Source organism: Manduca sexta, chromosome 10, assembly GCF_014839805.1.
Source record: "Manduca sexta isolate Smith_Timp_Sample1 chromosome 10, JHU_Msex_v1.0, whole genome shotgun sequence".
Taxonomy (NCBI): Eukaryota; Metazoa; Arthropoda; class Insecta; order Lepidoptera; family Sphingidae; genus Manduca; species Manduca sexta.
Window position 1 is genome coordinate 12,289,613 of NC_051124.1, and position 19,230 is coordinate 12,308,842.

Below are 19,230 nucleotides of genomic sequence, written 5' to 3' on the forward strand. Positions count from 1 at the left end.
TAGGAATTATGGCTCTGAGGTTTTGGGTTCTAAACAATAATGAACCTTAATAAAGTAAAAAGTACTGCATGGCCTCCACTACATTTTTTACTTTTATACCTCCTTTAGATTATTAAAAATAAAAAAAAAAAAAAAAAATGCTTTATTCATCACGTAGGCGAACATAGTTGCACTTATGACAAGTCAAGGTACATGAGAATATTTAATTATCACTTAATTAAATTAGCTTATATAAACAAAGACAATTTATATTGAAAATAAAATAAATGAAAAATACTTATACTTAGTAAACAAAGAAGCCAGCTCGGGCTGGCAGGGAAGAAGAAATAAAATGATGTATATATGTATTTTTGAATAAGCAATAAGGGAGAGACGCGTCGCGATCCTCACCGGTGAGGACAATAAAAGCCCTAACCTAGCTAACCTACCAGCCTTTCACTAACTACCTAAGCGATGACTACTACTACTACTGTAGCGTTGTATATGGCAAGTAGAAGTAAAAGTTCACAGGTAGTTCACACTGTATATTGTTCCACCACACACTAAGAAGGAAAAGTCAGAAGGGTTGTAAGCGACAGATTAAGACAGTTCACAGGTAGAAGTAGAAAACACGAGAAAATAACACTAAACTAAATACAGAACGGATCACAAAACTATTGCGTTCACGAGCGAGTGCTAATTGCGTTGAAGCGTATATTGTCACACGTAGGATCATACTAGACATTCCTATTTTTTCGTCGTCGGTTGCTTCGGGGGTATTCGTGCCCTCGATCTACGCACCTCGGGTGCGTGCCGATACTACACACACTCGTGCGCACCGCTATGTCGCAGTGCGTAACGCGTCATCACATTGTTCACAAAACAACCAGCTGAGTCATTCGTGTCAATGTTTCAATCTCCGTGTATTCAATGCAGGTGAGTGCCCACACTACTATTGATTTTTTATACAGGCACGGTGAAGTGGAGGGAGGTCCAATACAATGTCGACTGACGAGAGATGATTAGCCCTCTACAGTTGACACTATTATGCCGGCCTATTGGAACGGGATATACACAGACTAATCCCGGAACGCAACACTTACGTGAGCCGCTATGGCGGGTTTAAACACCTTCTCCCTTATTCATAGACATTATTTATCTAAAGACGGAGCATTCCTGTGATAACTAGTCTGTTTCTCAACTTTGTTTATCTGACAGCCTTTTTTTTTTTTTTTTTTTTTGGTTTCGCGGATAAAGTTCCTTATTACCGCCCCGCCTTCATGGGGGGTGACTGAGCGGTTATGCTGGGGTAGCCGTGCCTTACGGCCCGGCGTTCAGCCGCCCGGATGTGATGACGACCTTCGGGCGACCGCCGGGCCGAGTCCCTAACCCTATATACAACTTAACCTATGCACGGCCTACCAGCTAAAACTCCGCGGTGGCCCTCTTCGGCGCATTAGTGCCGCCTTGCGGCCCGTCTCCTATGGGTGGGGGGCTCAGAAGCCCCCGCGCACCGAAGGACGCCCTCGGCGTCTACGGCAGCATGAGGCCAACTACACACTGCCGTCCATCCCGGGGGTCACCACAATGTGCTAAGCATGCACAACCTTCACCAGCGGCCGACAGCCCCCTGCTGCCCGCCGGCGACCCCCCGATGGCCCCTATTAGTCGCCTTTTACAACAGGCAGGGGATACCGTGGTGGAATTCTCCAAACGCCCCCAGTCCACAGAGCGGTTTATCTGACAGCCTACTAGATTCAAATTGTATCTCAATATTAGCCAATCACAACGGCCCTAGGTCCACGCACTGTGAACTCTGCCATGCCGTCGGCACTGAGAAACAGACTTGTTATCACAGCAATGCTCCGACCTTAGATAAATAACGTCTATGAATAAGGGGGCTTGTGTACGGTGATAGCTATCCGGGCAAATATAAAATATATCCTACCACCAGCTGAACACACGTTTATTTTTATATATAGATTCGTAGATATTGGAAGTTTTGCTATCCGTCAAGGCGTAGAAGAGCGTTGATTGATCTTCGCTTGTAATATCTAGTGACAGAATATAATTTCGTTTTAATAATATTCTTTGAAATTGAGTTTCTATCCAAACCTTTAGATTTCTTCAATAACTATCTAAGGAATGAATAATGATTTTATTGAGTACTAGCTGACCCGACAGACGTTGTTTCGTCTTAACTATGAATTTGCAGCGCGCATTCGCTGACAGTTATTTCAACCATTTGTTAGTTATATTAAATTAATATTTTAGTTAAGTTTTCTTAAATTTTATAATTTTCCGCGCAATTTTTTCAATTTTCTCTTTCATAATAAACTTCTCCTGATAATAACAAACACAAAAAAAAAAATTGTGAAATTGGTCCAGCCGTTCATGCGTGATGGCGTGACCAAGGGAAATAGGGATTCATTTATATAAAAATTACTCAATAGTTAATTAGGAAAAGTTTTTTGCTCTCATCAGATGGTCTATGACCACATTCTACCTGATACTGTGATTTGATAGCTTGTTGATCCATTTCGTAGGCGAAAGAGATTCTGTCTCAAAAACTGCTGCTAAATTGCTAGACGGTTAGGGTCGGAGGAGCTTCCGTTTTTTTACTGTGACGTGAATAAGCTTTATCAGTGAAACTGCTTTTTTGGGCGAACGTGTTAGGCGGTATAAAACCTTTCATTTTCAATAATTGATTCCAATCGCTTTTTTTATCTATCTCAAAAATTTACCAATTAGAACATTTTTTTGACATACTTACAAATGAGTTATTTTGATTGGTTCATTTTTGGAACTGGATTGAAGATTGAGATTGGGATCGTTTATTGAAAATGACTGTTAATCGACACAGCGTCATGATTCTTCTGTAGGTAACACGCGATGTTACTTTACGTCAAGATCCCCAGTAGGTATGTATACCGGCATTTATAAAAACCCATATATTTCTGTCAATAAAATAGATGGATCGTATATTTTAGTATTTTATTACAAACTTCATTAACATTCACTGGTAATGGATGAAATTGAATATTAATGTTGAAATATTGAATTTTATTAACCGTCGCAGTGGGCTGCTCTCGTTATCGAAATAAAGCGAATTCTCGTAAATTCAAGAGTTATTTGTAAAATTATATTTTGTAAAAAACAATTATAATTGAATTTTCTGGTATTCTGTTTAGATGGCTGTTAGATGTAATAGCGATATTAGACTGTTGTTAAGGTTTTGTTGTTTTAATTTATTAACAATAGCTTTTGCCCGCGACTGCACTCGCGTGATAAGATTTTCCTTGATAATAGTTCCGCTATATATTTCTCCGATATAAAAAGTATCCTATAATACTCTGGCGTAATTTACCTTCCTATTAATGAAAGAATTTTCAAAATCGGTTGAGTAGTTCCAGAGATAAGCCCGTACAAACAAAGTTATAAACTTTTTTTTTCCAATATAAGTTTAGAGAAGAAGCAGGGCCCTGTAAGGTGGACAGACAACTTGATAAAGGTCACAGGAACACGCTGGATGCAGGCCGCTATCGACAAGTCCGTCTCGAAATCTTTGGTTGAGGCCTACGTTCAACAGTAGACTTTATGTAGCTGTTGATGACAGACAAGAGTGAACGGAACGAAAGGAAATCTCAAAATGGGTATAGTTTAGAAAAGAAAAAAATATATTGCGGCATATTTTTATATTATAGTTAGGATGCCTTGTTCGGTCTACGTGGACCAATCCGTCTTTTTTCTAATAAAGTGGATTTGAAGGGCAGTTTTTATAGCTGTATAGATAAATGTGTCAAAAGATTCACTATTTAGTACTGACTCGTGCCTATAAATAAACATATGCAGTGCTACAATTTGCATTAAAAACTACTAACTACTTATGAACAAATCTTAAACCAAAGAGTAATGGAATAAATTCATTTTAACATTAAGTAACACGAACTAAGTTAAATAATAACCTAAAGTTAGTTGTTAAAGTTAGAGTCAGTAAGATATTAAACATTAATTGAACCCATGAAAAGAATAACTAATTGCGTCGCTGACAAAGGCAGGACTCGTTAAAAGTTACGTAAATTTGCACTCTGCCCACCCTCTTTACGGACCTTTTAGGATTCCATGTCTTGGTGAATGTGAAAATATCTTCCCATTGATCTTTAGTACCCCGCGGGACTTTAGAGGGATGATGGGAAAGAGGTATTTTATATATTATTCAATGAACAATGTAATTACCTTCGTGGTATGTTCTTTCATTGCTAAGGTAATGTGTTAACACACATACATTCATGCCTTCTACCCTCGGAGGTGTAGGCAGAGCTGCGACTGATGTAAGGTGCGTTCGACTAATTTCGGACGGTTTTTCGATGTGTAGCGCGGGGCAAAAAAATCAGCATCGCCGCCTATGTACCTTAAACTAAAAAATAACCATAGTTTCAAGGTATTTTCTCGTTATACGAGCTTACCCCGTGTCCGATCTTACTCGAACGCACCTTACACACTTTACCCCTTGTGTATTCCATTCCATGACGTAATAGGGAGTGAGCCCATCGCCATATCGGGCATAAATTCCAGATTCCGAGCTGATACTGAGCAGAAAAATCAAATATAATTTTGGCCGACTCGAGATTCAAACTCCAAACTTCGGCATTAATGGTGTATTAAGGAAGTAATAGAACTACGCCATCAAGGTAGTGATTTAATAAGTACTGCAAATATCCAAAAGGTATTGGCTAAAATATACACACCAGTGGCGAAGGGTGCGTATAACTCGATTCCTACTGTCTTCCCTTTGATAATTTATATAAAAACTAATTATCATTAACACGAATTGTAGAATTCTTATATTGTAGTTGTGTTACGTTCTCCACAAAAATGTCATCCTTGAGCAATACACAATTCTTCACCAATTCACAAATTTCGGCGTAAGTTTGAAATTATTTTTGACATTACAATTCAAATATTTTTCGGATTTTTTCGCGGTTTTAATATTTTACTTTTTCTCCCGACGTTAAAATACTAAACCCAAAAAATAGTTTAATTTTAATGTCTAACATTCGCGTACACATAAGAAATCATTATTGTTTTTTGAATTTAGTCGCGTCAGTAATATTTTAGACACAACACGCTTTAGAAATTTACCACTGAAACAAAAAATGCAAAGACAAATCCAATATTAAACTCACAAACCATTGAAATACGTAATAGCGATTTAAAAGTTAGAATCGCCTGTCCGTTCCCAAGAAGGGAGAGGCATTCCGCAAACTAATTATACCGGGATGGAATGCTAATTCATTTAATTAACGTGTCCTTATCTCTGATGGATGGGATAAGTTTGGTAATTTGATTTGATGTGAAAGCGGTAGTGATTTGAGTTGATTTGTAGCAAATTGCTTGCATAGTATCGTGACGGGATCTTGATATGCGTAATATTATCTAATGTGTAATGTTATGTTTTGGCGATTGAATGCGGTGCTGAAATCTTGAATGGTATTTCTATGAACTTTTTGATTGTATAGGGTAAATGTAGCAAATACATGCTTGTTTGCAAAACAAAGCCGTGAAGTGTTAAGTAAATCCTAATAAGAAACTTTAGGCGAATTATTAAAGCTGAACTGCTTACGTGCGAAGAGCGCGCGTATTATATAAGCTTTACTTAATAAATAAAATCAAAAGCCTTTATGAACTAAAAGAGTGTATATTAAAAAAAAAAAATCTGTAAATATGTTTAAAAGAAGTTCTTTTAATAGCTTGACTTTTGATAGACTGCCTCCTTGTGCATTCGCCATTACTAGTGTTCGGTCTCCCTTGCGCGAGGGGGTGTCTGGATAGGTACCATTTTAATGTCTATATCCACCGCCAAGTAATGATTGCAACGTTGTATTCCAGTTTGAAGGACAGTAGATAGTGTAATTATTAATTACTGGGCATTATAGGACTTAACATCTTACGTCTTAGGGTGCTCAGTAAAGTAGTAAATCAAAGTTTTGTATGAGGTTGCTACTGTTTATGAGCGGTCGTATCAGGCGAAAGTCAGGATCGTCTGGTTATCAAATGCAATGATAAAAAAAAACAAATTCTTTCGATCCTCGCCTGCAAGGAGGTAGTAGTCTTTGTTTTTATAATATACGGACTCGGCGAAATGATCCCAATGCACTTGATGTTAAGTGAAGTGCGTCGAATAGAATGTCGACTTTTAACACCTTGCAGGTCGCTATCCTCGCGGATATACAATATGTTCTAGCACCATCACAATTTTTTCCGGATCGCCTCCAAAGATATCTCTTTCCTATTTGTGTAATCTAGGGGTGTCCTCTCGTTTATCCTTACCCTAGTTGTCATTAAAGAGTTCCGTTGCAGCAAATGCACGTCATGTTTAGCATTCGTCAGGTGTACGCCGTTCAAGACAAATATAAACATCTATAGACACTGTACTGAACTCAAATTTCATACATACAGTTAGTTTGTGAACTACTCGTTTCGTAAAACAAACAGTTACCTGAACAGTTCTAGAGCTCTCCATTTTCGCTCGCGCACACTGGGATTACGATATTATGAATGGTTATATGTTTGTTTCAAGTTCGAACTTGTGTTATTAGTAATTTTATAGTAACTTCATTGTTTTGTAGTGGCTTGATTTCTTAATATGATTTTATGGGAAACTTTTTTTGACGGCTGTTAATAATATTGAAATAATAATGAATGTTCGCATCGTAATAGGTGTTGAAAACCTGGTTTGAGGTGCTGCGGTGCTGGAGTCAGTTCTCGAAGTTAATAACAATAATCTGTAGGATATTTGCGATTAAGGAAGGCTTCTAATGGTTAATCTACGAATTGAGAAGCTTGTTCTGCCTGAACCTATAGCCATATCTGCATAAATTTCAACCTCGGGAAATATAATTAGCTTGTTGTACGGTTTAAATTAGATTACAATTAAATTGGTTACCACTCACCGATGAGGCAATAACTAAAACTGAGTCAGTACGTAGGTAATTTAAAGGACTTTGATAAAAAAAAAAATTGGTCGTATTTCCTTTACTGAATAGCCTTTGTTACGCCCAGTTCGCGGAATTAAACCTAGTTCTTTTGTGAGAGGTCTGCAAAAACCTCTTAAATTACATAATGGAACTCCGGCAAGTTCGCGGACTTAGAATTGAGTTGAAATTGTAAAAATTTGTTCTAACTTTACTTCTAATTGTTCAAAGCGTCCGTGACATCCATAAGGAATGTTCCTTTGTGGTCCAAAAACTTGGTTATCAAAGATAGGAGCATTTCCGAATATCTTAACAGTTGATTAGTATCCGATTATAAGTTGCTTAACAGAGGGCTCAAAGCGCTTCCTGTTCAAAGCCTACTTCAAAAGGATTAAGCGATTCTTAACGAAGTCTTATGAGACCTTTACCTACGAATATCGTACACAGACAACATAGCTTTCTTTACCTATTATTAGGTATTTTCTTATTTCTTTAATGAGGTTATCTAGACAGATTCGGAATTCTTATGAAGAAAGATTTTAGAGTGCATATAAATGATTTCGTATTAATATTCAGGATTTTTTGTATATGGTAGTGTGATCGAAGAAAGCACTAACCATGTTTTTTTTTGTGTTGTAGTGCTAAAATATACTAATACTAGTATTGTACTAAGAGTAATTACTGGGCATAAGACGTAACATCTCATGTCTCAGGATAGCGAGCGCAGTCGAATACCAAACAACACTTTGTAATATGGTGTTTCTACTGTTCATGGGCGATCTTATAGATTTTCATCAGGCGAACGACAAGATTGTCGCGTCATTCAAAATATTAAAAAATATATAGTTCTTTTATTATTACTTTTTATAATATGTAACAATATGATGCATTTAATCAAAGGGGTTTCTTTATATTTTTACATGAAATGATTTCATGAAGATTTTAGAATTAGGTGGGCCGTAATGGGTTTTGGTCCCTATTTTTTGTGACAACACATTCACCAAGAGTAAAATCCCGTACGATATCTCTAAAACACAAATATAAGAGTGCATGTGTTTTAGAGATATCGTATGGGATTTTACTCCAGAGTAGTTAACTTCATTAAATTTTTTTGTTTTTTCCGTCGGTGGCATAGTTTGTGTGCGCTGACACTGCTCGATCGTCTCGGGTTGGAATCCCGGGTCGGGCAAAGTGATATTGGATTTTTCTGCTAAGTATCATTCTGGAGTCTGGAATTTCTGCCCTTTGCCCCTCTGTTTACCCTTTGGAGATAAAGGCATAATGTTTATCCTAAAATACTGAAGCGAAGGAAGTGAAGACGTCTATTTTTCTTCTTTTAGTAATAAAAAATGTAATCATTCCAGTCGACACCGTTTCCATGACGTTCTTTCTGTACACATCATCATTTATTCGCGCGACATGTCTAGCTGTAAAGGATGTCGCCGGCCCATAATGGGGCCAATAGGGGACAATTTATTTCGAAGGCGTCGACCCCCGAGCGATACGATATCGACGCGAATCCTCGGGCTTTATGTAGCCCTGGTACCTAGAAAAGTGTTCTCGACTTTTCACTTTGTACCGTTTTAACCGATTGCGCTAAAGGTGAATAATGTTTGTCACATGTATATGTAGGAATGGAAGGAGTGGGTGGCCGGTCGTAAATAGAACGTATGAGTGAGAAGGAAGCAATTCTAAAATGACGTGGGTTTGAAACCTCTAAAAACAAAGCGAGCATTAAAACTATTGTCGCGGTGTTTTGATTCACCCCACGTATATGAATTTATTTCCATTTGCGTATCAATTACGATTTTTGGAGCGCAAATTGACATCATAGCAAAAAACAATAAGGTGGATGTTAGGCACTATCATTATATTGTGAGAATAAATTTGGGAAATCCTTACTGTGGTTAGGGCTGGCCTCTGCTTTCCGTTTAATTAACAATATTTAAATGATTCATTCTTATTGATGAACAGGTTGAGATGTATAAAGATTAACTAAAACAATAGGTATTAGGTAATGATAAAACCGGTAAAATTTTCACCGATTTATGAGTCCATACATACCACAAATCTGTTCAAAAAGTAACATAATACGTACAGTTGCTTGTTTTGGGTTTGTGCCACCCGTGACGGACACAATTTTTCCTCCCGTAGGTGCTGGACGAGAGCACAAAAAAACGAATGTCAATAAAACAAAACAATGTGTCACGACTACCAAACACCTCCCACCTATTTACAAGTGACAAAATATAAAAGTAGAAAGTTGATCATTTTTAAAGGCTAAACATTTCGTCGCTCTCTTAAATTGCCGTGCTAAGCGCAAAAGCGGTATGTCAGGGAAACCTTATTTCGAGATAATCGAAGTTTTGTATATATAGTTTTGTAGTTTTTTAAGTAAAACTGAGATAGAGAAAACTTTTTTAAGGTTTTTTTAACATGTTCTAAATAAGATACCGTTATTTAAGCAAGTTCATTGGATGGGTATTTTTTTAAGCTATCCGACGCTATAAAAATCAAGATCTTTATTTTGTTTGAGATACCGCTTTTGAGCGTAGCACGGCAGTAAAGGTGTCTCACTACCTAACACCACTGTATATACCTCTGAGACGGCGGCGATATTGAAAAATTCTTATAGTCCGGATGATGGAAGGTTATCTTACAACATGACATTGTTAAATTTTTGAGTACTGAACACATTTTGATAGAATTCTTATTGGCAATTAGAGAGCTTGTCCGAGGGTAAAATAATTTAATATTTCGAATTTATGATTGTTTATAATTAAGAATGGATAGAGTTTGGGATCAACAGGGTGTCCTTTAACTTCAATGAAAAATACAACAATGGAGAAGGCCAAGTATTATGATTTTCAAGTCAAAAAATCATCACACACTACCTAATAGACACACTTTACGATCATAATCAATGTTATAGCTAAACTCCTAATCTATTTCAGTTTTTAAATACCTGGAAAGGACACATTACAAAAACCTAAATTCATAATTCAATTTTACACCAACGCTTCCGATGTAAATACGGCAAAGATACGCGATGCAAGCCCATTAAAGTAAACAGCTTGGTCGGCAATATAATGTAAATGTAAAACGGCATTACCCAGTTTAGGGACCAGTTATAACACGTTATGAATTTTAACTGTTCATAAAGTGGACGGGGATTTATATAATGTGGAATCCAAACGCGGGTTGAAACTTTTGATTGTTGCTTTGTATGTTTTTGTTTTGCGCAGGCAAAGTTGTGTTGAGTGACCAATGCTGCAGTAATAACATTGATGGAATTTTGTGGGACCATTAAATGAAGAAGGGAATGGAGTTTGCCAATAGGCAGAAGAGGTGCTTAGATATTTGCGTTTAGGTTTTTCTAGTATGATATTAGTTTTTATTTCACGGTATCATTCGGGTGTCGCACTAGTACCTAGATGATTTAGATGTTGCTTATTTTTATCAAGCCGGTATATTGAAAGCAGTAACTATAGTGGAAGAATTTGCTAGCGAATCTATTAATTCTTTTAAAGGCACATCACGCATTATCCCCAAAGGGGTATAATATATGCACAGGCGCAAACAGGTCACTCTCTTTTCGCCAAGTGTGTTCCTTCCCATGATGCGATAGGGGACGAGCTGATAGCGATACGGGCATAAATTCCAGACTCCGGGCTGATACTGAGCAGAAAAATATCACTTAGCCCAACCCGGGATTCGATTCTAGGACCTCAGGGCGCTGCCGTACCGTGCATGCAATACAACTTCGCCACCGAGGCTGTGATTTCAGCAGGCATTTGGTAGGCTACTAATCCTTTTACATAAATAGTTTTGTATCATAAATACCTGTTTATAAATTTTATAGACGATTACTTAACCTTCGTGAAGGATCGCTATCAGACATTTCTCCGAACATTTCAATTATTCAAGGACTTATTAAATATCAAATGATATCTGGCCTTTAATAGAAATATTCCAGGGAAAATATCATAACTTGGGACGTTAGTTTGTGTAGAAATTATATTTCTGCGAATAGAATATATATTTAGATTGCTATTAGCTTTGACAATGTATTCCCGACAGATGAAGTCTTATAGATGAAGATCAATACGAAGCTCATCAAAGTCGTTTAGTTTTAAATATATCTAGTGTTAAAACTTATTGTCCAATATTTATTAAAGTCCAGTTATAGAACTTATTTTCGAACACAGATGCGTCGGTCAGACCACCTTGAAATTAGAATCAAAGTTTATACCTGGAATATCAATGCTTGGCAGAAACATAAACAATGCAGAAGTATCTAGTTGGATAATCAAATTCTCGCATATAGGATTTCTGTTCTCCGAACATCCCGTTGGAATTTATAAACAACTGATTCTAAATATTAAGTCTTTTTAGTAAGAACATCGTATCCTATATTTCAGACTTGTTATTATAGCGGCTATTTTTCTTATTAATTGTAAAACATTTTCACTATATTTGTCTTATTTTGTTACAAAAATAACCATACTATAAAAATACTGGAAATATACCATATTTAAGAACTAATAAAAGAGGCATTTTAGCTAATATTGCGAAATGGCAGTTAGGATGTTTTACCGAAAATGCTCGCATTATATAAGCACCATGATGAAGTTAAACGAAGGAAGTTTCAACAAACAGGAGATTAACAACGTATAAACTACTTTAATCGTCGATTATGAGCCGCCAGTGCTCTGCCGGCTCGGCCTCCAAAACAATATTATTAGAAAACTTTCATGGGAAGGTGTGTTCCTTGATTTAGAGATGCTATAAGCGACTTATTTTGCAATCTGTATTGCAAAGTAACGAACTAACATTTGAATAAGTTCGGTGATATAACGCAAAAATAATATAATTTGTCAATTAAATGACTAAAGCACCGCGCAGGCGATGTCCAGTTGTTGCTGAGAAACAATTGAGTACTACGAGACCAACGTTGATGAAGTGATTGCCTCATTGTAGTGTAGTTTTTCGTCAATAAGTTGTCTGTGTTTATTTTTTTATTTTTATTTATTTAAGGACCTCCAACAAAGGATACACGGCATATAATAAATACAATGTCCTAATATTGGTATAATTAACAATGTGACGTGCCTCTTCAATTATAGGAGACCACAGCATGCAAATTTATATATTAGTACAGCGGCAAAAATAATAATATTTGTTACTAATATTATTTAGGTATATAAATAGAATTTAAGAAAGTTTACATTGCCTAAATGGAGGTTTACCGACTTTAATGAAGATAAGTCTAAGCCGTTGCTTGTTTTACCTTTAGATTACTTACGAAGGAGCATGTTGCAATTTTAACAGGGTTAAAGACGAGTTTGTGGTTTCATTTAATGACGCAATGTCAAACCCTATGTACAGTTACTGAACCACCCAGAACCAAAAATACACCGCATTTCTCTATTTTGTGATTGGACTCTTTCGATGTTAAGCCATTTAGGGTTAAAAAAAAGCATACTTACATATATTAGACTATGTCTTCGAACCTTATAATAAATAAATTATAATATAATGAACTTCGTTAGAGTAAGTTGCGTTTAACAAGAAAACAATTACTTTACACATAATATACCTCATAGACTCATATAGTAATACTTATATATTTGACAGCACTTCCATTTCCATATAGCCATGGAGTCTACACGAGTTGCTTTGATCCATAACTTTATAATGCTCGGAAATTAACTATTGTTAAAAAGTTCGTATCTTTTGCATATTCCCCGGTACTGTTACCTTTGATGTTGCCTTAATTTGCAAAAAATATAAGTACACTCGAAATTGAAACGAATTTAATTGGTTAGGTTTGTTAATAATGTTCGGAAGCAATTAGAATAAAATTGAAGAATTATTAGAGCAAAATTATTCAAAACAGCATCATTATTTAAAACATAAATTAATATGCATAACAATATTAAAAACTTAAACAGTGAGCATTAAAGCCGGTATAATTGAGGGAAAAAAGCCATCGTCACACAGCGCATTTCTGTGCATAGATTTTGTCTGATAAGAGTCGTTTACGATGCCACTTTGTTGGTAGCAACCAACAATAATATAACAGTCGTGTATTAGTCTGTTTCTCACTTGAGAAAGAGACATTACCTCTGAGTCTAGTCAATCTACCAACTTAGCCTAGTGGGGGATGATAGATTTCACGTACCTTCGAACGAATGGAGAATCTTTGGTATATAGGTTTCCTTAGGATTTTGTTTTAATTTTATAGCGAACTATAACTGACAAATACACTTAACTTCTTTAAGTTAGAGATGTGTTCCTAGTGTTTTAAATCTATGGTCTCCATTTCACATTCCGTTCAACTCTAACTACTTCATTGATACCTTAAAATAGAAATAGTTAAATGAAAACGACCTTTATTGCTTGCAATTTATCCCCAGTATAGTGATTAATTTTAATGGAATTACAAATCTATGTACTATTTCCAAATGCAAGAACCCCTTCACAGGTAAAAGACTCCTCCAACGCTAATCAATTTTAACTAGATTTGGGCTATCTGCGGGATATCTGGAATCCCCGGCTTAGCGACTGCAGGGACTTGGAGGAAAGTTGGGAGGGAATATCTGCGGAAGGAAGTGTGGGGGAAGGAGAAGGATCCCTCTTTGGCTGGGAGGAGGGGAGAACAACCATAACATGTTAAGCAAGGTAAAAGACAATAATTTAAGACTTTATTATTGTTATTATAACTTGGTATATTAAAACGTCAAAACAGGTTTCAGGCTAAACCCGGACACGGTGGCAGCTCGCTGTAAAGCGCCGTTGATTGAGGCCGTAGCTTTGGTGCGTTTTTTTTCCAATTTTCACACTGCATCGACACCGCGGTCGGGCGGAATTTTGAATGAAAAAAAAACTCCAGGTCGACGGTTTACCGGATTTGAAAAACAAAATTCCACATAAATCCCTATTGAATAAACAATAGGTTGTTTACTACGTATTGTGTAGATAACTTCGTTTAACGGTGGTGATATATTTTGTGGGTTTGATTACAATCTGACACCTTTAGAAATAAGCAAATCATTAATTTGCAGCACCATGTAAGTCGTACTGTGGCATCCGCTGAAAGAGAGGTATCTTGGTTGTTTTTATATTTTGAAAGTATTATTCATAAGTGTATTCTTTGTGAATTATCGCCTGCTTTAACGTGAAGGAAAACATCGTCAGGAAACCTGCATACCTGAGAAATTCGCTATAGGAATTTTCGAGGGGTATGTGTAGTCTACCAACCCGCACTATATATAAATTTAATTAATAATATATGTTAATTTTACTGGTCCGCCTGGGTAGGTACCACCGCATTATCTATTTCGGCCGCCAAGCAGCAGTGTGTAGTCACTGTTGTGTTCCGGTTTGAAGGACTTGTAGCCAGTATAACTACTGGACATAGTGAGACTTAACATCTCATGTCTCAGGATGTCGAGTGCAGTGGAATACCAAACAATACTTTGTAATTCATGGTGTTTCTGTTGTTTATGGGCGGTCGTATCGCTCACCATCAGGCGAACGGCAAGCTCGTCTCGTCATTCAAAACAATAAAAGAAAAATAAAGGTTCGCTATTCCTGCACTAGAACTGCACTTCATAGTGACAAAAGCAGTCGATGTGATGTACCAGAGTACTAACTACCTTTAGCTTTGTCAAGCATGCCAACAAGTTAACAAAATAATGTTTATAGGCAAGCCGAAGTGGAGCATGTACGAGCACCATTTAAGACAGGGCCAATGCGGCCCAATTTCACGGGCCATCGCGTCGCACAGCCGCCACTACGCCCGCATTACACCAAATATCAGCTGGCATTCTCGTTTGAACTAGAAATTAGGCAACCGGTGTTTATGTTACGGATTAGGTAGTGAGCAATTGTTTGGACATAAGACTTAACATCTCATGTCTTAGGATGGCAGTGAAATACCCAACAATACTTTGTAATTCAAGGTATTTCTACTGTTTATGGGCGGTCATATCGCTTACTATCAGGAAAACGACAAGCTCGTCTCGTCTCATTATTTAAAGCGATAAAAAAAAATTGAAACTAAATGACGAGACGAGCATGTTCGCTTGGTAAGCGAAACGACCTCCCCTGTATCACAGAAATATTTTGACTCCTCTCCATCTCACCTCGGCTCCTTTATCAGCGTTAATACTTCTATGGCATATAATCCTGGACATAAAAATATTAGGAAAAGTCACACAATGTGATGTCCGATCGAAGAATCGAACCCTTCAACCCAAAGCCGATTCATAGTGTGACAACTCATAAGACTAAGATATCATTTCCTCGGTTAATTGTTTCTTCTTTCTCTCTTTCTTAATAATGGAAATAGGGAGGGTATAGAAAAACGTTATGGCACGTTACATGGAAGGAGGGACAGGGGAGGGGACATTTCCAGAATTCTTGCAAAAAGTGTGTTACGTAATACTTGAATACCCTTTAGAAAAATCCGAATCTATTAGATAGACAACCCAACGATTGCTGTAGTTGGCAAATAAGTAGTTATAATATAACTTATATAAGTCAAGTATTGTTCTCAAGTGACTGACATTGTTTTATTGGGGATAAATATATTTAAATCTAAAGTATAGCAAAATCCTTTCTGAAACATCTTTGAAGTGTTGCGTCCACCCCATGCTGGGGTTCAGTAAAGGCAGGTAGAAAAATAATTATCTTATATATCTAAGTACATTTTTGAACTGCCTTACCTATAAATAATCATTTTGGAGACCTGGTCATTTAAAAATCATTCATGGTCATTCAAATAATTTAATCGTATTATATAGTAGCCACTGAAAGTTAATATATTATATAAGGTGTGAGGCCCGACAGAATGTTAACAAACCTTATACTTAAGATTTTAAACACAGATTATATATTGCACTAAAATCATCTTTATTTGTATATGAATTCTTTTATTGCACTTCAGTCTTTAATTTTGATAACTACAAAATTTAAGGAAATAAATCATGAAAATAACACATAAATTTGTTAACATTTTATACAATTTCTGTTGTAATATTCATTGGTTACGTTCTACGGTTTTTAATAATTTCATTCTCAGTTTCAAAGTTCATGCAAATTCTAACTGATATTTAGTTCTTTTTTTTTATTCGAACCGTTTTAACTTCCATGTCTATATAACCCGATAGTATGATTCTGCCTGTGAGAGTTACAGACAAATTGCTATATATTCTTCCTCTTTTAATCGGGAACGACTGCGGGATCTGGTCTATAGGTACAGACATATTGCTTAGATGGTAAGCTCCCTGAAAACAGAAATAATATCACTTAACGTAGTAGTAATTCAGCTAATTCTTTGTATTAACTTTATATATTTTTATACTATTACAAAGGGATCGCAGGCTATAACATTGGTTACTTGATGTCACATTGTAACTGTTTGGAAGGAGAATAAAGAGCGATAAAACAACAAGGGTGATGATAAAGTTTCACGTCTCTTGAACGTGCTAAATTGCCCAGGTTTTTTATTTTTTTGTAAGGGAGTTACCAGCGATGGCAACCTGCGAAGTGGGTTCAGGAATCCCCAGCCTTAGCGACCACAGAAGCCTAGAGTAGAGGTGGAAGGGAACAATTGGGGAAGGAAGTGTGGAAGAAGGTTAGGTATCCTCTTTAGGATGGGCGTAGAGGAGGAGGGGAAATGTTCGCAGGGTACCTATTGGCCTCATTGCGAATTATTAACCATGAGGTATACACATTTTACGATGTGCCTAGGGCTACGACAAATGTTCCCCCATGCATGGCGTACATTCGGTGTGGAGAGTGGAGACCGAGTGCGATAGAATTGCCTCGGGAAGGCTGGTCTTACGGGTTACTACTACTCAGGTAGTCAGAGTTGCTTTGTTTTGATTGTGCAGTCAAATGATTCGTAAGACCGAGGTTTTACTTACCGCAGGGTAGGGGCACGACCCCCGCAGTCTACCTTGTCTTGCGGCGGCTCCGAAGAACAAATCTTTCTCTATAAAATCACAAAACTTCATATGCATCTCGATCATTGTTCGTCTGTAGGTGGTACTCCAAGACTCGAAGAAATAGAAATGTACCTGTCAATGTGAAGCAATAATTCATTTTGAGCCTTTGAGTTTGTTTAAGATTAAGCAGGACTTTGAGTTACGTATGATATTATTGTGCGCTCTCTATGTTGAGGCATAAGACTGTCAAATAAAATTGTTGCGATGAAACACTACACTACTATAAAACTGACTGTTTTTGAAGTTACCGAATGATAGTGAAGTAGCAGAGGCAGACGAAGTGGCAGACGCATTCGCGTCACCCATCTCTTACCTACATTTTATATATATATACTTTCATAGTAATATTATAATTGCAAAAGTTTGCAAAAATGTTTGGATATTGACGTTTGTTTCTTTAGAAGTAAACGTAAACAACTAAATGATGAAACGGATTGGATGAAATTTGACACATGGATAGACTGTGAGTACTTACAGTGAAATTGTTCCCAAAAGATTGTTTTGCTTCAAAATTAATATCCACATAGTAGAACGGATCTGCCCTGCCGTACCTTCGTGAAGTCAGGTTGTAGTATGCAATAAATTCATGATCGCAATAGGTCACGGTTGGACGCTCTGTACTAATAAACCGAATCTACAATAATTACATACATTCATTCGCTGACTTTGTTGTCGAAACAAAACAGATTTCGGCCACGTGTCTGTCTGCTTCTGTTCTGCAACATTTTTTTTTATAAACTTGAACTTAAAGTGATGATAATTGTAAAAATGATAGTACCTTTTCTCCAATACATAATATCCCAACAAACAAAGAAATCACGATCACAAAATGAATTGCAACGAGCGATTTACTCATTTTAGAACCGCATATCAGATAACACAGTTTGGAAATGAAATACATGCATCAAGGCTATGTGATTTTACAAAATTTGCTTATTAAAGTAATTTATTTCAACAATATTAAAAGCTATTTCTGGCGTGTAATTATGATGTCCGATAAATAACTCTGAATACAGTTTATTAGGATATCATTTACAACGTGAAACACAAATGCACCGCGCAAACATAGATGGCTTACACTAAAACACGATGCAAAACAGCAACATTGAGTGTTAATATGACTTACATCTTATCTTACTAGTTTTATAAATTTTAAAGTTTGCGAAAATGTCTGAAACACTGCCGAACGGATTTGGATATTTGGCACATAGATATTTTATTATTTCGGTTTTGTTTTCGGAAGAAGTAAATAAATTATAATTGATCGTTTTTTTCATTGATGGCGCGTAATGCTGTGAACGCACACAGAGACATTTATAGCGGGAAAGGTCTTGTTCTAACATTTATTTTAAACGGTTTTAATAATGGTATTAATAAAGAAAGTAATTTTAATGATAACATTAACCCACTGCACTTGATGGTAAGTGGAGTGGTTCAATAGAATGTCGACTGACGATAGATGATTACCCCTCAGCAGTCGACTAAATTATGTCGGCCTGGGGAACTTACATGGGCCACTATGGGGGGTTTTCATATTGTGTACGGTGGTCGCTATCCGGGCGGATATAAAATATATTCCACCACTAGCAAATGTTATTTGAACTTGTATGGATTAATGACATTCAAGCTTTGCTATCCCATCCAACTTATTCAAACAATACTTAATAGAAAATTGTTTCCCTCCACTAAAATTCAGGCTTTCAGCCAATAAATTGCCTATTGTCCCACCAATATGGGATCAGCCGGTGTACAGCCGCGGCACGGTCGGAAATGAGCTATTTGGAAGCCTCTCTCTGTAGGAAATTGTAGGCTTTGGTCGGCCTTTGTGACGCAAGAGCCCTTTCAAAGTATCTTCATTTTGATGTGAGTTAAAATCGCTATTTGTCTATTAGGAATAGCAGCTAAAACATTTTAACATTTAGGGCATTATTATTAAATTTGATTATGTAAATGTCTTTAGATATTTTCTCTTTAATTCTAAAGTCAAACACTTAATTTTAATTCTTTTTTATTCTACCATGACAAAGCGGCGATAGCCTAGTTGGGTGTGGAACGGACTGCTGAGACGAATGTCCGCAGGTTCAAATCCCAAGGGCACACACCTCTGACTTTTCTAAAAATCATGTGTGTATTCTTTGTGAGATTAGCGTTCGCTTTAACGGTCAAGGAAAACATCGTGAGGAAACCTGCACATCTGAGAAATTGTCTAAAAGAATTTCGAAGGTGTGTGAAGTATACCAACCCGCACTAGGCCAGCGTGG

At 36.8% G+C, this 19,230-nt stretch overlaps 1 protein-coding gene across 1 annotated transcript; it reads right to left on the bottom strand.

Moving 5' to 3' along the window:
• Positions 1-16,007: 16,007 nt before the first annotated feature.
• Positions 16,008-17,837, bottom strand: LOC115454160. The gene is made up of 4 exons (XM_037437014.1): positions 17,748-17,837; positions 17,445-17,603; positions 16,889-17,041; positions 16,008-16,246 (listed from the first exon to the last, which is right to left on the bottom strand). The coding sequence occupies exons 1-4, from the start codon at positions 17,823-17,825 to the stop codon at positions 16,073-16,075; spliced, it is 564 nt and encodes a 187-aa protein (XP_037292911.1). The 5' UTR covers positions 17,826-17,837; the 3' UTR covers positions 16,008-16,072.
• Positions 17,838-19,230: the final 1,393 nt, after the last annotated feature.